This window comes from Anneissia japonica, unplaced genomic scaffold, assembly GCF_011630105.1.
Source record: "Anneissia japonica isolate Jap-2015-1 unplaced genomic scaffold, ASM1163010v1 scaffold685_len2926416_cov193, whole genome shotgun sequence".
Classification (NCBI taxonomy): Eukaryota; Metazoa; Echinodermata; class Crinoidea; order Comatulida; family Comatulidae; genus Anneissia; species Anneissia japonica.
In genome coordinates this window covers 1,499,214-1,523,901 of record NW_022692922.1, presented here as the reverse complement: position 1 = coordinate 1,523,901, position 24,688 = coordinate 1,499,214, and the positions used below count along the sequence as shown (strand labels likewise).

Genomic DNA, 24,688 nt, shown 5'->3' with positions numbered 1-24,688 from the left:
TTTTCTGACTGATCATTAAGCTGTCATTCCTGTAGTAGGTAATCAATTAAAAGTTGGCACGCTCCACAAGGTCAAATCCATTTGACGAGAAGAGCTGATAACAATCATTCTTTCTTCAAAATTAGCGAGGATTTCTGTGGGATTCAAGACTTTAAAATCCTTGGTAACACAAACAGTCCCTGAGAGAAGTGTCATGGAACAATTCTGTAGTAGGTGGTTCTATAGTATTCGGCTAAATAACAAAAACACCTTGTTTCTTATCTAGGGTTTCCAAAATGTTAATGCATGAGTTGTTTTAATTCTTTGAATTTTTATTTTATACGTGTGTCAGAATACGTCAAGTTTTCACCATGTCTTAAAAGTAGTTAATACTACGTTTTCTATGTCAGTTCAATGAAGGCAAGGCTTATATGCGCGGCTCCTATACAGTGTTTAGCACTCCATAAAATCGTTTGAATATTGTGCATGCGTATTCATAGTTTATGTACTGTAATGATGATGATTATGATGGTAACACCTTTTTTTTAAACACAAACCACTGTCGTTTTATGTTGATTGCCATCCACCACTTCGGTAGACTTTCAAGTCTGTTTGAATCCGAGCATCGTTAACATTTTGTCATACTTCATGTTTGCATCTTCGTGTGGAAAACACATGTATAATATACAAGATGTACTGCAAATTGCTTGAGCTGTGTGTTTTAACAAGACAAAATTTAAAAAATAATAAACAAAATTCACACAGAACTAAAACTTCTTAGTTAGTTGGCCTACTGCTGAAATAATGTGTTTTTGGACACATCTTTCTCCTTATTTTGAAAATAGATACCTACCAAGAGCCATGCTCCAGAATGAAAAAAACTGTTCATATGTTGTACAACAGATTTTTGTGTTTTAGAAAAACCAGTTGTACAATATATCAAAAAAGTGTTTCCTCCGGAAACTGTCTTTTATTGAAAACTTACCCATTAATTTGTCTTGATATAAGATGTGTATTTTAAGAAGTTCAATAATTCTTTTAAATTGTATTTTAACAAAGTATTCACACAATTTAGTATGGGTGGAAATAAATACATAGAATAAATGAATAAAAATGCCTCATGAAAAAAAAAAATTAATACTTGCTATACTTTATGTAAAGTAAAAAATAATCATGATCTGAAAGGTTGTTGTCAAAGCCCAAGAAAAGGTACCTAAATGGCAATATACAGTTAAAAAATTAATTTTACTTTCATAAAAAAAAATCAAAAAAAAAAACGTTTTATTATTTACCAGTCTGTTAACACAGTACAGTAATATGCGATAGTAAATAGTAAAAACCCACAAAAAAAGCCCTTAAAATCCCAGAAGTGAAACGGACAATTAATTTTGTTTGGCCTTAACTCTTATCACTGTCAGTTGAAAATATGTAGAGCAGAAAGTTTGATATAGATAGGATAAATTTTTTCATCTCATAACTTATTTGAATTGGTACATGTCTGATTTATTTGCTTAGCCATATGCATCATCTGAAAAGTAATATATTTATTGAAAAAAAAAAGAAGATATTTCTGAATAAATATAAGAAAGAAATTAGAGATTTTGTATAGGCCTAATAATAATATATAGAAACAAGGAGTGTCCATGTAAATCAATATAGTGCAAATAAACACAATAAATAATTTATTGTCCTTGTGATAATTGTATCTGAAATATATGTCAGTTCTTTCCAGCAGCTTAAATTAATATTGATTTGGTGTCTACCAGTCACAAATTACACAAAAAAGAATGAATGAATTAAGTGACTTCAAGAAGTGAATAAAATATATTAAATGATGTATAAATATTTAATTGAACAAGTGAAGTGAAAATATTAAATAGATTCAATGTTTACTGAATTGAATGAATGTTAAAATGATTTTAAGCCAGTTCCCAAAGGAAAGACAGCATTTGATATGTTGTGCAACTGATTTTCCCAAGACTTAAAAATGGTGTTTGATGAAAAACTTAGGTTAATGAGATACAGTTTTGTAAATATTTAAAGACTGGGTGAAAAAAAGTGAAAAAAAAGGTTGTTTCGTCTCTTTCCCCCAGACCAATAATAACTTAAACTATAATTACTCTGCAGATTAAAACAAAAATTAAACGATTTAATTATGATTCCATCCAGATCTCAATGGTGTTTCTTGCATGATATTGATACTCTTGAGTGTTTTGTTTTATAAATAATCAGTTTTAATATCAGAAAGAGAATCAGAATGAACTTCATTGTCATGAAATTATATAAAATCATGAAAAGTGCCTTCTTTGTTTAAACCATGGAGGTATTATTGAGAAGGAGATCACTCGGTAAAGCTACGCGCACGCAGCGCTATGCAAATGAACCAAGATCAAAGTTTCCGCAGCGCGTTAAGAATGTTTGCGCGATGCCTTTGAAGTCCCATGTGTTCCCCGCCATCAAATTTTCAGCAGGCATAGTTGACCAGAAAATTTAACACGACGAAATGGAGAGCACCTTCTTTTCTCAATGCGCACTACATACTGTTAGATGTGTATAAGAGACAGCTCATAGGGTGAGTAAAACATTCTACTGAAAGTTACATTTGAAAAATATTGTATCTGTCTCTTATACACATCTAGTTTCGAATTTAATGGAACATTTACATGACCTATAAAAGTATAGTATATTTCAACTTCAATTTTCATAAATTGGCCAAAATTCGCCAATTCTAATTTTAACAGATATTAATTAATAAATGATTAAGGGTTATAATAAACTAAGTCATTTTAGGGTTAACGAGGGTTAACTATTCGAAAAATGAATCCAAAATCGGAGGATTTTTCAGTTTTACGCTGACTTAGCTTTATAGTCGAACCAGTCAATCTTTAGACAAAATTATAATGAACACAGAAGTAATTTTAACATAAATATTTTATGGAATCCGTTCCTGAAATATACAAATAATAACATACCAAAAGCCCGAAAAAATCTAATCAGGGGAACATTGTTCATTATAAAGATATTTAATGGGTTAAAATCAAACGTTTTATTGCACAACTGATCTGCTGGAAGCGTATAAATGCATGTCGTTGCCAAGTTGTTGCTAACGAAAAAATGTGAATCATAGGGTAATACGCCCGCGCGCGATCCAAAAGCGGGGAACACATAGGTTGGTCGCGTCAAAGGGATCTGTTGCCGAGTGATCTCCTTCTCAATAATACCTCCATGTTTAAACAAAGATATAAAATATAAAAAAATATAAAAAGAACTTATATTTTAAATTATTTAACTTTGTTAATTTATCACATTTTACTCTTTGTATATCCACTTGATGTCTTTAAAATTACTTAATAATTTTTGAATGTAGATACATTTTTTTTCATGTGAATTTTGCACGTTCTCCACTAAATGTATATATTTATTTTGTATCTTAATATATTAACTAATTGTAGGCCTATGTTAAACAAATTATTAATTTTTGAATTTTAAATATGTATCAATTATATTTAATTTTTTCTTTTAATAACTTTTATAATTTATTTATTAAATTTATTATAGTTTACTTTTAATTGAGAATATTTCAATTAATAATTGTCTGGTTATTTTTCCTTTTTTCTGCCCTTTTTTCTGATTTTGATAAACTTCAATTTGTTTAAAATTCAATTGTTCAAAAATTGCAATAAAGATTACTTGAATTGAAATTGAATGATGTATACACCTTGAATTGTCAGGTAGCCAATAAGTGGTTAATTAGTAGGTGGCCACACCTGTTGAGCCCCTGCCTCACACCTTTTATTTGCTCTCAACACATTCTGGTAATCTTGTAGTGAAGGGTCGATGTGATTTTGTTTTGCCACCTGGTCCAAGTTCGGCCTGTGTTTGGATTTAGCCGTTGACTCTATTGTCTCTGTAAATGAACCTACTTTCAATTGCTGATTGTAACAAGAACATTTCATAAAAGGCATTAGCTATGTCAATGTTTATCTATGAAGGTTATATTGTTTTTGCAAAAAAAAAATCATTATCTGAGGGTATTAACCCGATATCTTCATGGAGTAGTCATTTGATCATATCAGGCAAATTTAGATTTTCTAAAATTTGATTATATAATTATTGTTTCATTCAGTAATACAACAATATAATTCAACTTACAGTATTATAATAAAACTGCCTGCAGGATGCTATTAGTATTTGCAGTTTATTTGCAGTTTTTGAGAATGTCAATGCCAAATTCATTTTGTTTTTTTATTTTTTAAAGCATACAAAATATTTGTTAAAACAAGTATTGTATGCTTTATGAATAAACTGCTACTGGGTAGTTTGCTTTAAAGCATTTTAACTCAAACACTGGAAAACATTCGGTTTAAAAGTCAAAATCAGTTTGACTGAAGTGCCAATCTCGTTTTCATTGGCATATGGGCCAGACTTCAATGTTATGAGTTACGAGGCTTGGTGTGTCACCACTCCTCCTCCTTCATAGCACACCTTTTTTACCTCCCCCATCGTATACTGGTACCTCACAGTGCTTTGTTTTGAAGTGTGATAATTAAGCTGGCTTTATGAAAGAATACAGAAATACTAAACTTAAAAGCCAACTTAATTATCACATTTGGGAACAAAGTTGCCTATAGAATACAGAAATATTAAACTTAAAGATGATGAACCTACATTTTCATATTTTATAAATTTTCAGTAAGTATTTTTTAGACAAAATTATACAAATAGCGAAGCTGTACTCATCTTTAAGGTCTTTATGCTTTATATGTTTAATGTCGGTGAATTCCAGACCTCCACTCCCTAATATATCCAATTAGAAAATAAGTTACTTTTTAATGAGAGTGACATTTAGGAAAGGAAGTTAGGTTAAATACTTCTCAAGCTGTGAAAAAAAAAATACCCTGCCTTTACAATAAAACAACATTTGTGCATGGTAAATAGTTTTACCAGTAATATTAGGCAATAACCAACGAAGTTCAACAAACTCGGAAGCTAAATATGTCACACCTTTGATAAATAAACATCCGTGAGAAAGTTATAGATTCGGTCACATGACACATGAATGTTAACGCTCAAAACATAACTAAACTCCCGATGACCTTTGCCATCTTAACATCTGACTCATTGGGAATCCAGTAAAACTCAACATCTCCTTTTGTTTTTGATGATGATTAATTTTGAATCCATAATATCGAGAAATACAGAGAAAAACTTCAGAACAAAAACCATTTTGGAAGCAAGCGTGATGCAGAACTAATGTCCCACGATGCTAACTAACTTAAGATGCTCGATCAAAAAGTGGGTCGGGTTGCTGTCTGTGGGGAAAAAGAGAAGTCCTCAGCATATAAGACAAGAATTCTAGTTTGATTTCCACAAGAATGGCTTAACACATCCAGTGAAGCTAAATAGAGATGTCGAGACTAAGGAATTAGTAGAAGTCTATCATCACTTGTTGGTTAAAGAGCACAATAAGACTTATATATATCAAGGAGGTGTTGCTCCTTGCTATCTAAATTTGCAACAGAAATCAGTACTTTAGATTTTCTATGACAAAGCTTAGCTGGTAAAGTTGCATCGTAGACTGTGCCATAGCTTCCAACTTGGTAACGGACCATGTTTCCAAAGGCATCATGAATATGCATCTTTCATAAATACCTGCATTTATAGTTTGATTTAATTATTTCTCTTTATATTTTTACATCTTCAAATTGTTATCAATCTTAAAACAAAACAAAATGGAAAAATACAAATATACATAAAATTCTCAACAGTTTTAGCATTCACCAATATATGTAAGAATATGTTAATATAAACTAATATTTCAAATATATTTTGGCATCAAGCTGATTTATGGTAATGCAGACATGAATAATATTTAACTCCAGTATGCAGCAACTGAGGTATTCATGTTGATTACCTTTTAATGCATTGGCATAACTGACACGCATGTAGCTTCTTTCCACCTCCAACTCCTCCTCCCCCCCCCCCCCCCCCCAAAAAAAAAAAAGAAAAGCTTGCTCCACGCCCTAAGCACCCATCGACTATAAATTTACTTAGCAAAGATTATTATACTCATGATTTTTAAATGTCACCTCATTTCCTTGGGCCCCTTCACTTTCCTATTTTACCCTTATCCAACCAGGGCCTCACACCCATAGATCCCATGCCAATACTTTTAGATATATCACTAGTTGTAAGTGCCTATTAGAAGTGCTAATATTAGCCGAGCTGCATGGAATCTACTTTGGTGAGATATTTAACTATATCTAATTACAGGTAATTCAGAGCCGTTTTTAAACTAGAAGATTATTAGTCTACCTTATACATGATAGTAACCACTGTGGGGTATTGCCTCCTTGAAGGTTTTTTCAAGCATTCTACTACAGAATTTTCCAGTTTTTTTTAAATTTTAACATCTTATACTTGTTATTTTCATGCAAACATCTGCACATTTCTAATATAAGCCCATCATTACCATTAAAAACATCAAATATGAATATAATTTTTGTGTACAAGTAATGGTTTATTCCAAAATTTTACTTATTCAATATTTTGTTGAGTTGAGCACCTCTTAAACATATAAAAATATCTAAAATTATGAGGACATTAGTGGTTTTTAAATAGAGCCTCATTATCTGTTTTCACATTCACACATACAAAATTGCTCTAGAATTTTTTTTTTTTTGCACTTGAATGCATTATGTAAATAAATATGAATCTGTAAATAAAAATATTCTGAGCTTAAACACATCCCAAATAAGCTACGGTTTCTATCAGTTCATCACTTATTTTATACAGCCATACAGGTTGTGATGCAACAAATAACTCTGAGAAATAATTTAAAATTTCAAAATTGCCTACATTTCTAAATTTTGTTCTTTCCTTTCAGAATCTCCAACATGTGATGCGGACGAAATTTCATGTGCAAATGGGAAGTGTATCTCCGCTAGCTGGCGGTGTGACTTGGACAACGATTGTGGGGACGCCAGTGATGAAATTGGATGTGGTCAGTAATTTTCAAAATTTGTTTTGTTATGATTATCAACATTAGATAAAGACTCAAAAAAAAATTTTTAGAAATTCTTAATTTTTATGTTCCTTTTGAGTGGGTATTTTGCAGGGGTGGCGCCAGCGGAGGGGCCGGGGGCCAGGGCCCCCCGTCGGGGAGAAAAAGCACAATTCGTTGGGAAAAAAAAATATATGTATTTTTTACATATTAGTAGATGCTAAAATCGATTAAATAAGCCTTTGAAATCCCTAAATTGTTGAAATCTTTGGGGGCTTCGCCCCCAGGACCACTTTCAGAACCTTTTAATTGAAGCTCGACCACGCCCACTAGAACACATTTAATAAAGAATACTATAAGGCTGAAATTGCTTAAAAATTAAGAACAAATAGAAAAGTGTAATCTTTTAATTTTATGCCTGGGCTATGATTTCTAATAAATGTTGAATTGTACAACTGACATGTCCTCTGTTAATCTATTCCTTTTATTTCAAACTGCTGTAGAGTGGTCCTCCCGCTATTTTTAACTATTGGGTAAAGCCTATGTGCAACTGTATAATTAATTGTTGTAGTCACGAGAAAATGTTAAATATTATGATTGAACCCATTTAAAAGCATTAACTTTTCAGGGGAAAGAAGTCTTAGGCTGAGTAGACATATTAGTCTATTAAAAAATATGTTACAGCTACCATGTTATTAATACACCATGTGGAGAAATGGGCTGCCTCCCGAATCTATTTATAACATGTATGGTACATCCTTAAAGAAAGCACAAGTGGTAAAGGAAGGAGTTTTTGAAATATAATAATGCATTTTAAATCATTTATTTGAAAAAAACTTTTTAAATATAATTTTGTAATTTAGGTATACACTGCCTGAGAGTAGCAATGTCATAACAAGATAATTGGCTGATTATCAACAAATATAAAATAATAATTAATAGTAGATAAACAATAAGATCTAACTTCTTTCTAGAAATATAATGGGCAATTAATTAATTTATGGGTGGTAGCATTTTTCTGTGTTGTTTTACATTGTTTTAGGAAATTGAGGTCAAATACAGGTATCTATCAATGACAAATGTAATTGGCTTATGATTTATATGTTGACCTCTCATGGAGGTCGGAGGTTATTTGATACAAACAAACAAGTGTTTTTAGTAGCTCACTTTGATCATGAGTTATGACAGCATGGTAAATTTCATAGCAATTATTAGAAAGTAGTAATGTATAATTGTGACCCAAGCTCACAAACGGGCTGTAAACTCGCTCTGCACTGTATTGAGAAACAAGCCTCAATACCCAGAATATGGCGTAGAATGTGAATTTTGTGTGAATTGGGTTTTTGTGTAATAAATAAAGTGTAACTATTAATCTTGAAGTTTGAGTTTAAAATTCCAACTGTAAGAGGTAAAATTTAGCCATTTTCAGATGGGAGCTAATGAAAAATGAATAGCCTGCCGAAAATAAAAGCATTTTTCTCAAAGTTGATAAGATGACTATTATTCAAACAGTCATAACTTTACTTCCAGACACCTGATTGAGTTTATTGAACTCTCATTTTAAAGTAAATGATATGCTCTATGCAATAACAAAAACTCATTTTGGACTGAGGACGAGTTTACAGCACGTTTGCAGGGGCGGATTTAGGGGGGGGGCCGGCCCAGCCCCGGCCCCCCTTTTGGGAAGTAAAAAAAGAAAAAAAAAAAAAGGGAAAAAGAAAAAAATAATAGCCCAGAATGTCTCAAATGTTACGTTCGGACGTCTAGAACACAAACATTTCGCGGGGGCATGCCCCCGGACCCCCTACGACAGTGTTGTCTCAATCGGCCCAACTTCCGGCCCCCTTTCCGGCCCCCCTTTTGGACATTTCTGGATCCGCCCCTGTGTTTGTGAGCTTGGGTCACGTATTTGGAAATAGTGTATGTTATATTGGACATAATATACAGTACATAAACATAATTTATTTCATTATTAATTTTTAAGTTTATGAATATGAATTACAGTATTATGAATAAATTTAATCAAAACTTCTGTCTTTTGTCTTGGCCCTATTATTTTGATTGTTAACATGTTCTATCAAAATAATATTGAGACAATTGACAGTAAATGTTTAATTTAATTTGATATTAAAAATAATAATTACTATGTTTTCGATAGACTGTGGCATAGACTACATATCCAAATGGGTTCAAACCATGCCTTTCGAAGTTTCAAACCCTCCTACTAAACCACAATGCTTTCAATTAATATCAAATAATTAGCAGCAGATGTCTTATTTTAAGAAGTCAAGGCAGATTGTTACCTGAGAAAAAAGATAGTCAAGAATACAATAACAGATCCACAGACTGAATGAATGCACTCTACTCATTCACGCGATGAAATCGTCAATACCATGTTTATACTGAAAATTCCTATGTATGCAGGTTTTTTTTTATGTGACTGATGGAAGAATATTGATGCTAGAGTCTCAGTGAACAATACCACCATCCAGGAACTCAAATCAATTTTAATAGAGTGACTGGTGTTGGATTACACTTATTGTTACTTTTTGCAATTATACATTCAAAGAGTCAGTGTTGTACCCATAAACCAATTTACAATCTGAATGAAATAGATTGATCTTTTCAAGTTGCTCTAAAATATAATTTCAAACAGAAAACACTGAAATCAAAGTTGTTTTTCTTGTCTGAGAGGTGGCTAATATGTGGTATTTCAAAGGACCCTAAAAAAACCCTCTATGTTTTTTGTTGTGTCTGGGACAGTGAAAGGTTTCTATAGTACAAAAGAGAAAAATGTAAATATATTTTAAGTACAGTTGAAGAATGGTTATGTTATTGTGATTTGGACTAAATTTATTCAGATATAAAGTTCACTTGAGTTTTCTTATATCATACTCCTGAGACTAGAATTTGATGTGATCCAAATATAGACCTAAATTAGGCCCTTAGCTATTCAAGTTAAGACCCTATAAAATAAAATTATTAGCTTATCACCCTATCTAGGCTGGAAAAGTGATTAGGGAGGGTGGTTTGTTTATTTTTATATTTTATTTTGCTAAAGCCAAATATCACCCTTGGGTTGTTTTCTGGTGCTTTGATATTCAAAGTAAAACATGATTCAGATAATGCAAACAATATCTACTATTTACTAAAAATTAAAAATATAATAATATTTTTCAAAAAAAATTTCAAAAAATTTTTTTTTTCCAAAGTTGGTATTTAAAAAAAAAATTATATTTAGAAATATAGAAATCATGTGCGTGAGTGTGATAAATTAATAATTTTTTTTATTGTGCCTAATCAATGTTAATGATAAATCTCTTTACAGATGAGATAAATTGTGAAGGTTCCAACAAGTTTAGATGTGGTAATAAAAATTGTATTCATAGTCGCTGGGTGTGTGACGGAGACGATGACTGCGGGGATTCATCAGATGAAGTCTGCAGTAAGTCTATAAATATTCATACAGGGATATAGTTAGGCGAGCGGAGGTGGATGGGGCCTTGAAGTTTTCCACCCTGTCTAAAGCTAATTTTTGAACCCTGTCTCTTATACACATCTTTCTACAACTACAAGACCTGGAGTCTGGGAACTGAGGCAAGTAGCAAAGCCCCCAAATGTCCAGCTTTTTTATATAGATGCCTAATTCCAACAATTACAGACATAAACTAATAAAATAATATCACCATCTTGAAAAAAATGCATTATGAGTAAAACATTATTAATTTTTCTAAAATTGTTTTGTTTGGGTCCATATGTTATATTTCTTCCTCAGTTTCTGTGACTTGCGCAAGTTCAGAATTTTCATGCAAATCTGGGGGATGCATTTCTGACACATGGCGTTGTGATGGTGACCGAGATTGTAGTGATGGTTCGGATGAAATTCAATGTCGTAAGTTTTTTTGGGTTTTTTTTTCGGTTTTTATCAGTTTTGTAAATAATTGTGTAACAAATGTATAACTAATGTCACATAGAGTAAATAATATAACTATTAACTATTGAAATAGAATTATATAGGTGTAAAATTTAGGTGTTTTTTTTATGTATACATTTAGAATTTAACATTTTTATTTCTACTAATTTGAGGAGCTGTATCTCAACTGTATTAAAAAATTTTTTTTCACTTTTATTGTATTATAGACATTTTCAAATTAATTATAAGTAACTGTTATTAGATTAGTTGATTAAGATTGGAGTAACGATACTTGAAGTGTTACGTTGTTAATGAGTTGTGAAAAAAATATCAATTCAGAATGTAAAATGCCCACTTTTTATAGGTATAAGTAGCTTTCGATCGAAAATCAGAACAAGAATATATTTTTCAAGTATGAACACATTTTAACATAAACTGCATCATTTCCTTAATTAATTTGTCAGCCTTATAGTCATTAATGTCTTTGTGAATTAATTTAATAAAGGAACAATATAAAAGAAAAGTCAGGAGAACGATGAAGTGGACAATAGCTAGAGAAATAAATTCTATATTGCTAGTCTTAAACGGGCTGCTGGAATGTTTTATATATTTCCATAGCAGACTAATGCAGCTACGCTTTATATTTAATATACCAACTACCAAATTATATTGTATATGCAAAATAAGTAAGGCATTATGATTGACACAACCATAGAAGATGGAGATAAAGAAAATACCTTAAAAACTTTCAAACTCTATCCTTTAAAAATTTGAAATAAAATTGATTGATTTACACCTATTGTATGAATTTATGCATTGCTTTTATCCGCGGCATCTGAATTATGTATATTATACACATAAACGTTATTCTCTTTTTAATGAGTTCCATGCTTGCTGTTTTGGCTGTAAAATTTACACTTTAAAGTTGACTTCTTAGTTATGGATTTGAACACCTTTGCAATGACTAAAAATTCAGATGCTATTAGATAAAATATATTAGAAATGTTGAATCACTTTAAGGTTATAGATTACTGCAGTGAATTCCAAGTATTAGACACTCCAAATGACTTACTTCATCTCTCTAATCTCTGCTGTAACTCTAAAGTTTGATTACATTTTAGTTCTACAGTACATTTAAATCTTTGTATTCTCTGCATACTACAAGCAACAAATGAGAGTTATCGGCTTATGCGGATGTGCATTTGCGACATTAAGCGCGTAGTAGCTTTTGTGTGCAGTGGATTTACGAACAAAATTTAGCTTTTGTGTTACTTAATGCCAAATATATATTGAGTTTAATAATTTTAGCCACGGATTCAAATAGCCATTATCATGTTTGATAAAGGAAAGCTCGGTTTAATGACTCAACAACGTTAACTGATGCTAGATACTGTATATATCCAAGTGTTGAACAAAAAATGTATTAGATTGATTAATTTTGCTAATTTGGCCAACGATTATAATTTAGTCAACGTTTAATCAATATACTGTATATCAATAGAATATTTAATTTCTAGGCCTATTTTGTTTTTTAAAATTTTATTCTTGAGTGGGTCGTTTCCCGGTGATTGTGTGAATTATGTTACCGCGGAAAAACGGAACACTGACTTTACTCTAATGGCACTTGATTTCATACCGACTTTGCTTTCTTCGCTTCATAGGTCTTGTATTATCTTTATTGGTGCGGAGACAGCTGTATGCGCCTTATAATTCTATTGATTGATTGGTTGGCAGTGTATATCATTTTAATTGGATCTATGTAATTTTAATTAAAGAATAAGATTTCTTTTGCATTTGGTTAAAATATATTTTTTTTTGGTTATAATTATTAACATAAATTTATTTTAACTCCCAGCATGATATTATTTCATGTTTGTTTGGTTTAAGCTTTACTTTAATTGTATTGTTTTACCAGATGCAAATTTATCAACAGTATGCATATATCTAGGTTCCCAGGAACTAGGTAAATTTGATTGTCTGCTATAAGATTTGTCAGAAGGAAAGGCATAATTAGAAATAGTTTCAGTTGTCAAGCAGCGAAATTCTCTGGTGACTCATAAACACTTAAAAACTCATGAATTTTCCACAGAATTGTCACTTTATGTGATGTTGAAAATCATAATTCACATTTTGGTTTTCATGGTAATAGCTTGGCCGGGTTTCATCGTACATTTTCATCGACGTATGACCAGTAACAACAGTTTCACCTTTCAAAAGCCATTATAGATTCGTTTATCCAAATTGACATCAATGATATTCTCCAATGTTATTACTACCTTACAATTGGGCTTGTATTAGTTTTTTTTAAAGTTTTTAAGATTTAGTATCCACATTCCTTAAGCTAATAAATCATAGATGTGCATGATAAATATCATAACTATGTGTTTTTATCAAAACAGTTTTTGATAACGTTGGATATGACGTCATTTTGAAAATATGAGTTGAGAAACATGATTGGATTATGGGTTGTAGCATGTGAATCCATATATATAATTACATTGGAATTTTTTTAAAGACCAGTATATGTTGATTTTTTCCATGTTTTTCAGTAAGACGCTTTTTCTATAATTGCCTCATCCACTGAATGGGACATTAAGTCGTTCTTCCCATGTATTTTACATTATTGGCTCAGTGCATGAGAAAAAAAAACCTAGCACATATTTAGAAAATTGTAAAAGATTACCTCTTTGTACATTGACCCATTCATATCTTAGTAAAGAATAATATATATATTCGCTATTTGCATTCCTTGGCCATTATAGCCGAAAGATATGAATCAAATCAAATGAACTACAGTATATTATCATAATATCACAGGCAAACTCATATATCAGATTTTTTTCATACAAAAATAGATGCATCCTTGTACTGTAGTCACTGAAATATAATTTGGAAGTACAAATACACTACAAAATTATATAATTTGTATTTAATTAAAAAACAAATTAGGAATGTACATTGCTCTTTAATGTTCAATTATGATTGGATTTATTTATTTATTTATTTATTCTTTCTTTATACTGAATATACACTTTTAATACATAGTACTGATTTCCAAAGTGGTTCAGTTCTTATCTACAAAAACATTTTAAAAGCAGAAAATAACAAAGAGAGCAAAAACTTAACTACAAATTAAAAAAAAATATATATATATTAAAATATATATATATATATATATATATACACACACATACATACATATATACATACACACATACACACATATACATACATACACACATACATATATAATATATATATATATATATATATATATACATACACACACATACATATATATGTATATAAATATACATACATACATATACACATATAAAAATAAAAGAAACATAGGTAGAAACAAAATTTTGAATAATAAAAATGGGGATATGCAAGGTAAGAGAAAATCAGGTAAGATTAAGCAGGAATTATTGGTGAGGATTTGAAATAGAATGCTTAAAATTTGAAAGTGTCATAGATTTAAAGTTGGTTTTAATATCATCCAAGAGTTTATTCCATAATTTAGTAGAACGGTAAACAAAAGTTACTATTAAAGATACTATTTAGTTTACACATAATAACTATAACCTGATAGTGCAGTACAGAACCACAACCTATGGCGCACTTACTGGGATGCCCTCTACTGGAGCAGAAACGCAAAGCCAAAGACCTTGCAGAATGGAATGAGAGCGCTAGCGATTGTGTTCAGTTTCAATATCGTAACATACGTATATGTGTGGAAGAAGAAGATAAATATAAAGATATAGAATTTGAAACATAACATTATACATCCTATAAAAAATATAATAAATTCAATTTTATATTTTAAGGTCATAAATTACTTTAAAGCTCAATATTAAACTATATGTTTTATAATATTAAAATGATAAAGTTGTAGGCATATTTATTAGTACTTTAACATGATAGAAACTGTGGTATGAAGAAACACACTTTCAGTAGCTATAAATTATTATCATCTGGAACATTGATTGCCTGTTATCCATTCTACATTATTGAAGAAAACAATGAAAGATAACAAATTATTAAGTTTCCCACAGTCCAAAGAAACCATTGCAGATAAGACAGCAATGATTAAATGGTCTTCATTGTAAGCATATTATACCATACATCATATTTTGTAGTTACTGTATTTAAAAAATATGTCAGTTGAATATTATAATTTATAGTGTTTATATTATATGATAAAAATAGGCCTTGTTTTTTCTGATTCAGAGCACCGAAAATCCATAAAATGTGTCCCAATTGGCTCTATTTTTAGGTACAGTATTTAAAAGCTTTTAGGTCAGGTGCCCAATGTCATCTAGTGGTTCCCAAGACAACAACCACCTATGGCGGGAGGGCCTTTGCTGTCGCAGCTCCAACTTTGTGGAACTCGTTACTACTCTCCGTCAGGCAGTGTGTTACAAACTCTATTTAAGACCAAGCTAAAGACTTTTCCTTTTACATCAAGTTTTTATGTTTTATTCCTTTTGCCTTGAATGTCTTTGTCATGTTTTTTGAAGATGAATAAAAAAAAAAAAAAAAAAAATTTTCATTAATTAACATTCCTTATTCTGTTTTTTTATGTACAGTGCATTGAGATCTTGCCTATATGCGCTACATAATTAAGAATGAACTATTATTATTATTATTATTGTTATTGTTATTATTATTAATTATTTATTATCTAAATAGGGCCAGTGCTTTCCCATTACCCCCTACACATCATTCCCTTCCTTTAGATTCATACTGGAAGGCGAGAAATAATTTGGTGATTGAAAAAAACGGCAGTGTGTTACAAACTCTATTTAAGACCAAGCTAAAGACTTTTCCTTTTACATCAAGTTTTTATGTTTTATTCCTTTTGCCTTGAATGTCTTTGTCATGTTTTTTGAAGATGAATAAAAAAAAAAAAAAAAAAAATTTCATTAATTAACATTCCTTATTCTGTTTTTTTATGTACAGTGCATTGAGATCTTGCCTATATGCGCTACATAATTAAGAATGAACTATTATTATTATTATTATTGTTATTGTTATTATTATTAATTATTTATTATCTAAATAGGGCCAGTGCTTTCCTATTACCCCCTACACATCATTCCCTTCCTTTAGATTCATACTGGAAGGCGAGAAATAATTTGGTGATTGAAAAAAAACAAAAGCTCACTTTTTAAGGTCATGTTAGGCCCACTAAACTAATAATATCTTTTGATGCATTTTTTTCACTGAGAATATATAACTCAAGACAAACAGAAAGTGATATTTGGGAGTTTGTTACTTCAAAGAGCAACTATAATAATATACAATACTTCTTTGTTTACTCCACAAAGATTTTAACTTGTTGCCACCTGGTGGATTTTAGTATGTATAATAATAGTCAAAGTAAAATAATCACAACTATTTTTGGATTTGCCTACTCGTGAATGTGTCTTGTATTTAAAATATTGTAAACATTAGATAGTTAGGATGCTGAAATACAGTCGAGATCGAGTCTTTGAGCACTTTTACAGACTAAATAATAAGGCCTAAAAGAATAAATAATTTGTTGCCCTTTAATGCTGGAAATTGTATACGAGAGGGCAGGCGCAAAAAAAAAAAATATTTTGTTTTCTCCTGTCACCAAAATTAACATATTAAATCGCAATGTTTACAATTGAGCCTGTCTTACTATTAGTTTTTCAAAGGGTATTCATCAGACTGAATAAAATATCTCATAATCAATATTTTGCAATGAATTTAGGCCTAGAATATGGCAATACTTTACATCAGGCACCAAATTTGGACAACTTTCATGTGCAAAAGGGAGAAAAATAAAGATCACTTTTTAAAAATATCGGGAAAAAATACTGTTTTTAAAAACGTTGCCCCTATCTTTCTGTGAGCTATGGGGCAAACAATTTTTTTTTTTTGGGCCTAAAAATGATTTAATTACTTTATGAATATTAAATTCAGTCATCCAGTGCATCAATGTAAAAAGTATACCTCCAAGCTGTGCTTGAAATATAACTGTTATTTTAATCAAAATAAAAAAAAAACACTACAAAAAAAAACCATTTTTTTTTTGTAGTGTAAAGAGATCTGAGATTCGTTAGTTGAAGTCTCATGTTGAGATAACCAGCTGTATTAATTTGCTCGAGTTTAATTACTATTTTGTAAAGTAATAGATAATGAATATCTTGTTATGAAATAATCTGACACTAACTGTAAACCGATCTGTCCTTTCACTCAGCTGTAGATGTAGATGATTTTCAGCAGGAATCAAATATTCTACTATCAAGAACTTTGTTGATCAAACTTCTCATTTTTTATGCCAAAGTATCCAATATCATAAAAAAAATAACAATAAACTCTCTGTTATTAGCAAACTTATTCTATGTTCAACCATTCCAAGTATTTGATAATTTTGTTATTTGTTTTGTAGCAGAAATATGTTAAATATATTTAGGTATGTATGAAGTATAGTACGTACTGAGTTGTATTTTATTTCTTTTTCTTGCTCCGAAACCTAGACTCGGAAATACCGAGTTTGTGTCCGGCGAAGGATAGTTTTACGACATAGTTTAAGACGATGCTCCACAAACTATGGGCCGCAAAAAATTTTTTGGAGGGCCGCAAAGCCGTCTAGAAATTGGGGAAAAAAATAACAAAGATACGTTTCACCATGGAGAAAATAGTTTTTAATAAAGCTGCTTTATTGTGACAGCTAATGCGTCACTTGCACACGCTGATAAAATGCCAGATGATGCGTGCTATTTGAGTTATAAGCGGTTTTTGTGTCTGTGCCCCCCTTAGGAGCTGGACACTGTTATTGTCTAGTATTAACACTGTAAAATCGAGTAAATCCGGTATGGAGGAATGATGGGATGAGTCATGAGCTAATGATAAAAATAAAATAAGACCTGTCCTAGAAAGAGCACTACAGTAAACAACACCACACATATCTTGATAACCGAATGCCCCTGTAGATACTTTATTACTAATATAATACTTCTATAGTAAGGTAATCTTTCAAAGTTGCGGAGTAACAGAGTGTGCGTAAAAGTTTTTGGAAGGAGAGAGCTATGACGTGTGCGGCTGAACCGTGTTTGGTTGAATCATGCTAGAAAAAAAAAAAACTAATCAACAATTGTGTGTGGGGGGTGGGGAACACAAATGTACAGTATTATTTATTTAATAAAATAATATTTAATTTGTATACAATGAAATTTTATCACTGAGAGAACAGATAATGATGTCAAACTATTGTATATACATGGAGGCTTCATGATCAAAAGTTCTTGCCAGGATTTGGTATGTTGGTCCCTGTCGCGGCTAGGCTGCTGGGCCGTGGTTTGGTGCGTGGAATCGTAAATAGGCAGTGAAGTAAAAAGTTTGCGGAACGCTGGTTTAAGACTTATGTACAGCGCCTGCATGTATCTGTGGTCGATTAGGCGCTATATAAATACTGTTTTCAATTATTATTATTATTATTATTATTATTATTATTATTATTATTATTATTATTGTTATTATTATTATTGTTATTATTGTTGTTATTATTATTATTATTATTATTATTATTATTGGAAATGGCATTGTGATGGAATGTATTGAAATAATTCTGTGAATATTCATTTTTTTTTTTGCTTTTAAATTAAATGTACATAAATATTATAGGCAGTTGAAATCTGCATCAACTAATAAATCAATTAAATCTATGATCTTGTTTTCCCAGCACCGCATATTTTACCATGTATTGAAGGCCAGTTCCTGTGCCATACTGGAGTCTGTGTTCTTGAAGAGTATGTCTGCGATGGAGAGGAAGACTGCGCTGATGGCAGTGATGAAATTCAATGCGGTAAGTTCAAATCTTTTACTTAGTCTTAATCCATCTGAAAAAAGGTCAATTTAATTTGTAAGCCAATTTTATTGCATAGCCATTGGGTAGGAACAGAGCATATATTTTTTTTAATTATTTACAATGAAATTATAAAGAGTTTTTTGGATTTCACACTTTTGTTTGGCAATTATATATTATCCAATATAAATTATTCATAATCACATGGGACATCAGAAAATTCAACTACTCTTTCTAACTTTAAATGTCAATTAAAAGACAATTAAATATTTTTATAGATACATGCTAAAATTTAATTAAGCTATATTTTGTTTTTGAAAGGCTACGTACAGTAGCCTACATTTAATAAGCAACTCAATCTATTATCTTAAATTTGCACATTTTTATGTATTACAATAATTTTTAGTATTTTGTAATTTGATGTTTTCTTTTTTGTTTCCTAATTTGGTTTTTAAGTTTTCTTATATTTTCTGTAATTAATATTATTCTTTGTTTAAAATTAGTTAAGTTTAATTATTATGTCTGTTACGGCATTGATGAAAAACACCACAGAGGTGATCAATTGTTTACCGTGGTTTAATAAAGTTTTTATTTTTATTATTATAATGCTTTGGCAGATCTAGGGGGAGAATAGGATGGCCAGCCATCTCCTCCTTTTCCAAGAAAAATCCCTAAGTCTAGACTAGTGCTTGTCCTATAAACAATTATTAGAAACAAAGTAATATTCCAAAGTTAAGATGGCTTGCAAGAGTGCCTATCGTGGCTTGCTTTTTACCTAATAATCTATAATTGAAAGGGTGGGGGGGGAGCATCTCCCACCCTCGTTCATCCCAGCCATTGACTCGCTTCATTCACATTACACCCCATAGCTCAAACTGTTGTGTTGTAATCATTATCATCATCATCCTAATAATAAATTTTTCATAGCACATAAGAGATTTTGAAATTTGAAAAATGTAACTTCATTAACAGACGGCTCGGAATAGAGGAAAGTGAATTTTTGGGCTTCAAGAAACAATACCAATCCCCTCCCCATATCTAAGCAGCCTGTTTACACTAACTAGCCACCCACCAATCATAAATCCTAGATCCGGCACTGACATGCCTTTGTACCATGTGACAAGGCAGCATGGGTCTTGTACTTTTTCTTTTTTTGACCTATCAATATTGACCATCTATCACACGACATCATGAAGCATTTGTACCATGCGACAAGGGGGTGTGGATGCTGACACCATTATTCACTCATGTCACCACCTGTATAAATATGGGCATTCGCACAGGTACTCACTGGTGTGATGTCGGCAATTGCTTAATAGCTGTCAAAATGTCATGGATACTAAAATCCGTTTATGAAACATTCTATTCCTTTGCTAGTATAAACCGACTTTAGTTGTCAGCTTGGCATATGATCATTGATAAACATATAAAATATTCATAATTTAAGATCTTTATGATACAGTATACATGTTAATTTTTTCTTATCTTATCTTATCTTAAAGGATTATTGTTGTGTATCAATTATCATATTTAGTAAAATTGTGACTGCCCTCTTTATATTTTTGTCATATTCAAGAAGATACTAATTATATTATTACATATATTTTACGTTATTGGCTAATCATGTTATAATCATTTTAATGGTATAATAATAAAATATTTAAAATATAATTGTTATTTTGGTAAATTAACCTTTGCTTTTTAGGCGTTATTTGTAGTATTTATTGTATACTACAAATAACATCTAAAGCAAAGGTTATTTAGACGTTATTTGTAGTATCTATACAAATTATATTTCTGTACTTATGATGGGAGAGCTTTTATTCGTACAGCTACAGTAATGTAGGTCAGAATAATTGATAAACTAATGAATTGTCACAGTTCTCTTAACATTACCCTACGACAAAAATGTAAGTGTCTGACCGTCCCACCTCGTACTGAACAACGACATAGATGGTCTTTGGGCGAAGCTGTAGTGGTGCTGGAATGCAGGGATGGTTCTATTTTTGTCAAATTGGTGTTATTAAGGGAACTGTGGCAGTTTTGTTTATCCCGGTAAATATTCACAAAGTAGACTACAAATAATACTGTTGATTTGTGTTATGTTCTTGCTTTCTACCTTGATCTATTTCATTTTCATTTATTCAATAAACATATACAAGATGTTCATTACATCAGCAGATCATCAATATAATATTGGAATTCAAATAATTTACAGTGAACGAAAGTAAATTTTTAAAACAGTTAAAACTATGAAGAATGAACATACTCATTTCAAGGGAATTTTATAAAATGCGAGTACTTAAAAGAATTTGTATCTAAAAGATTAAAGAAAGATTAAATTTTCCTTTTAATTTTATGATAGCAGTATAGTTTTATTTATATTTATATGTGTATTCTGATAGTTAAGTGTATATAAAAAAAATTACACTACTATTTTATTTATAATGCACATTTCAATTGCAACAAATTATCATCATCATCAATAATACAGTCTTCAAAAGAAAATCATAATCTACAGTGACTTGGGCATTATGTAGAATTAATGACACTTGGCTTTGACTGGTATTCTCTATCTCTCTTTTTTTGCAAGGCACAAGTGTTCAGTCATGTCGCACCGATGAATTCATGTGTGAAGGCGGCGGCTGCATCAACGAACAATGGAGGTGTGATGGAGATTACGACTGCGATGATAAATCGGATGAACTTCAGTGTCGTAAGTTCCATGACCTATTTAGTTTCTCAACTCCTGATGCGGTATCTTGTATAAGTATTTTAGCTGAGAGAATTTTGCTTTTTTTAAGACATACTGTCTGTCATAAGCTAAAAAAAAAAAAATTAAAAATACAATTCCATAGTTGAATTTCTTAATATATGTAGTTAAACTTACAATTAAATCTGAATAAGTTAGATATCAAAGTGTTTAGGCTTTTGGCAATTCTGTTGGCAGATGGTAAATCTTGAAAGGTAAAGGTAGTCCCGTATTCATTACCTCGAGGTTGAGAGACCGAAACGCAACCGCTCCCACCTTACTATTATTTGTGTTGTTAAGATTAGATTTATTGGAACTCGCTTTAACAATAATGATGCACACAAGACAAACTTGTGGTGTATCCATATACTTCAAAATTAAAAAAAACACATGAAAATTAACTTTACTAACAAATTAGTGCGTATTTAATACAACAAACATTACATCATAAAATTGTACATCGTTGTTTTTTCATCACTACAATACCTGTAGTGTTAGAAACCGAATTAATAATTTTCGGTATTTTGTTTTCACAATTTTCTCTCTCGACAGCTTTAAGTACCTGCAGTGCAGATCAGTTTCAATGCAAATCAGGTAGGTGTATCACAATGAACTGGAAATGTGACGGAGATGCCGACTGCTCCGATAGTAGCGATGAAGAGAATTGTAGTACGTAATAACAACATTTTACATACTTTTGAGCTTTAATCATGATTAATTTAGCTTTAAAACAGACAAGTTGCTCTCCTTGACTAACCTTGAAGGATTTATATAGAGGCCTATATTATTAGTTGTAGTGTTTCAGGTTTTTTTTTGTGTAGGGGGTAGGAGGTCAAATAAATGATGTATGGTGATTACATTAGCTCCTAATTCACATCATGTAGTGGTTTACCTTTAGCAGTCTTATAAAGGTGAAGGTAAAGGTAGGAAAAAACCCCATAAGATTTGCAACATGATTGTGCTGAATTGTTCATTGGCATGGTCCGTGACTGCCTAGCTGTCATGATGAGGTGCTTTCAGCAGTTTCATGTTCACCGTCACTCCACAACAACAAGGGTGATATGAACCATAGCATGGGGGTAACACCCTACTCTTCCGAAAAATACAATAGGCCAGATGTGTATACTAGACTTCCACTGAAGTCATGAAGATGTATTGTAATTAAGTTAGTTACCATAATCTGTATACAGACTTAACTTCTAGGTTTCAGCATTTGTTTTGTTTATTGAATGGATGAAAATAAATATGATTATGAACATGACTTAAGTGCTAAAAACCGAACAATGGTGACAGATTTTAAAAAATGAAAAAACTTTTTTCTTTTAATTACTTTTTGTTATTCATTTAATAGTTTTGTTTATCTGTTTGCTGCCACCTATAATTTGATTGCTAAGAAACTTTTCACTGTTTCTTTCCAGGCTTATAAAACTACTACTAATGCATATTTATTATATTTCATGCCTGAAAACATGTTAATGTAATTATATAAATATTTTTTAATTGGACTTTCTTTTTTCTTTTAAATAGAAAATAGTACCTGCCTTCCAAACGAATTCCATTGTGGTAATGATAACTGTATTACTCGACATAAAGTTTGTGATGGTTCAGACGATTGTAGAGATGGTAGTGATGAGACACCCATCAACAATTGCAGTATGTCTTTACAATTTCCTTTGTTGATTAATATATTTATGTGTGTATAAATTGATGATAAATTTCGTAATAATGTTCTCTTGATTGTAATTGCTTGGTTGATATTATTATTACTGAAGTTTTATGTGGATAAGTTTTTTGCATTTGAACTTTTCATAATGTTGATACTGTTCTATTTTTTAATTCTTTTATTAAAATTGTAATTAGTTGTATATTTGAATTTCCTTTGTTTTCGAAAATTTTATGATAACTTCTTGTTGTAAATTGTTATAAAACTTTTTTTGAAGACTATTATCAATTTTCTGTTTTGAACACCAATTCTCAAAATAATACTAATAATAATAATAATAATAATAGATTGTTTCTTGTTATCATTTTTAAAGTTTAGATAGGAACAATTTCAAAGTTTATATTTGACGACTGAATACCAACTTCTTTAAATTGGTGCCAAATATTTCCTACTGAAAATTGGCTAATACATTTATTATTATTATTACAATGTCCCTAATAGGAGAGTAATGGTCCCAGAACCACAATTTGGGGGTGGGGGAGGGAGCAGGGAACTGCCGGAAGCTCCAACAATTTAATTTTCCTAAAGGCTTATTTGATGGACCTTTTAATTATAACCTGTAAATATTTCATAAGAATTCTTCCTTTTACTGATGAATGGACCTTTTCGCTAAACCACGCCCCTTGGATATTATTGCTACTTGTCCCACAAAACGACAGCGTAAAATCATAAGCAAAGGTATGCGTTGTGGGACAGCATGTTAGCCTATGAGACATGCACATAGTCGCTCCAGAAAGATCTATAATTGTGTTTCCCTCCTCAACACATGAGGTAAGTAGAAGGCAACATACCTTTTTTTGAAATTAAATAGTGATTTGTTTCTGTTTCAATGTGTAGACAATCTGGATACTAATTTCCACTCATGTAGTGACAATGAAGGGGTGTGTGGCCAGGTGTGCAAGGAGGTGGATCAAGGTATTCTTTGCACCTGTAATAATGGTTACTATCTTACAAAGGATGGCAGAAATTGCACAGGTGAGCTTTTGTATACTACAGGTCTCTCTAAAGACCACTCTTCTGTAGTCCCAAATTAACTAAATTAATTATTAATAATTAGCAAATTAATTATTCTAATTAGAGACAGAGCTGCTGAATACCATGGAAACGCTGGTCCCAAAAGTGGTCTTTAATTAGAGTGAGACCTGTATGTTGATGTTAGAGTGAATTCTATGATTTTCACTTGTTCTGTGTTCAATTCTCATCATGAAATTAGGATTTTTTCTTATAAACCAAAACACAAGTTTACTCCCTATACCCCATAATGGGACTTGTGAAGTGTTGTGAAGGGATTTTCCACTTTTTTGTCACTAATTGATTTTAATAGTTTGCTGTTTGGCATACTTGGCCCCTTGGTCTAAAACAAATAATAATAATAATAATAAAATAATGTAATTGGTTTTTATCTAGTAGTAGTTTTTAATTTTATTATGTTCTTTTAGTTATTATCAAGATTTTTGTTATGTAGGCTGCAGCCTAAA

General features: G+C 31.1%; 1 protein-coding gene across 1 annotated transcript in view; it reads left to right on the top strand.

Annotated features, from left to right (window-relative positions):
• LOC117100474 (low-density lipoprotein receptor-related protein 4-like) overlaps positions 1-24,688 on the top strand; it is a 58,059-nt gene that overhangs the window by 26,925 nt on the left and 6,446 nt on the right. The window contains exons 3-10 of the mRNA XM_033240176.1: positions 6,866-6,982; positions 10,311-10,427; positions 10,758-10,874; positions 18,613-18,735; positions 21,329-21,451; positions 22,040-22,156; positions 23,015-23,140; positions 24,048-24,185. Of these exons, the coding sequence (XP_033096067.1) occupies positions 6,866-6,982; positions 10,311-10,427; positions 10,758-10,874; positions 18,613-18,735; positions 21,329-21,451; positions 22,040-22,156; positions 23,015-23,140; positions 24,048-24,185 (978 nt within the window). The remainder of the gene's footprint in view (positions 1-6,865; positions 6,983-10,310; positions 10,428-10,757; positions 10,875-18,612; positions 18,736-21,328; positions 21,452-22,039; positions 22,157-23,014; positions 23,141-24,047; positions 24,186-24,688) is intronic.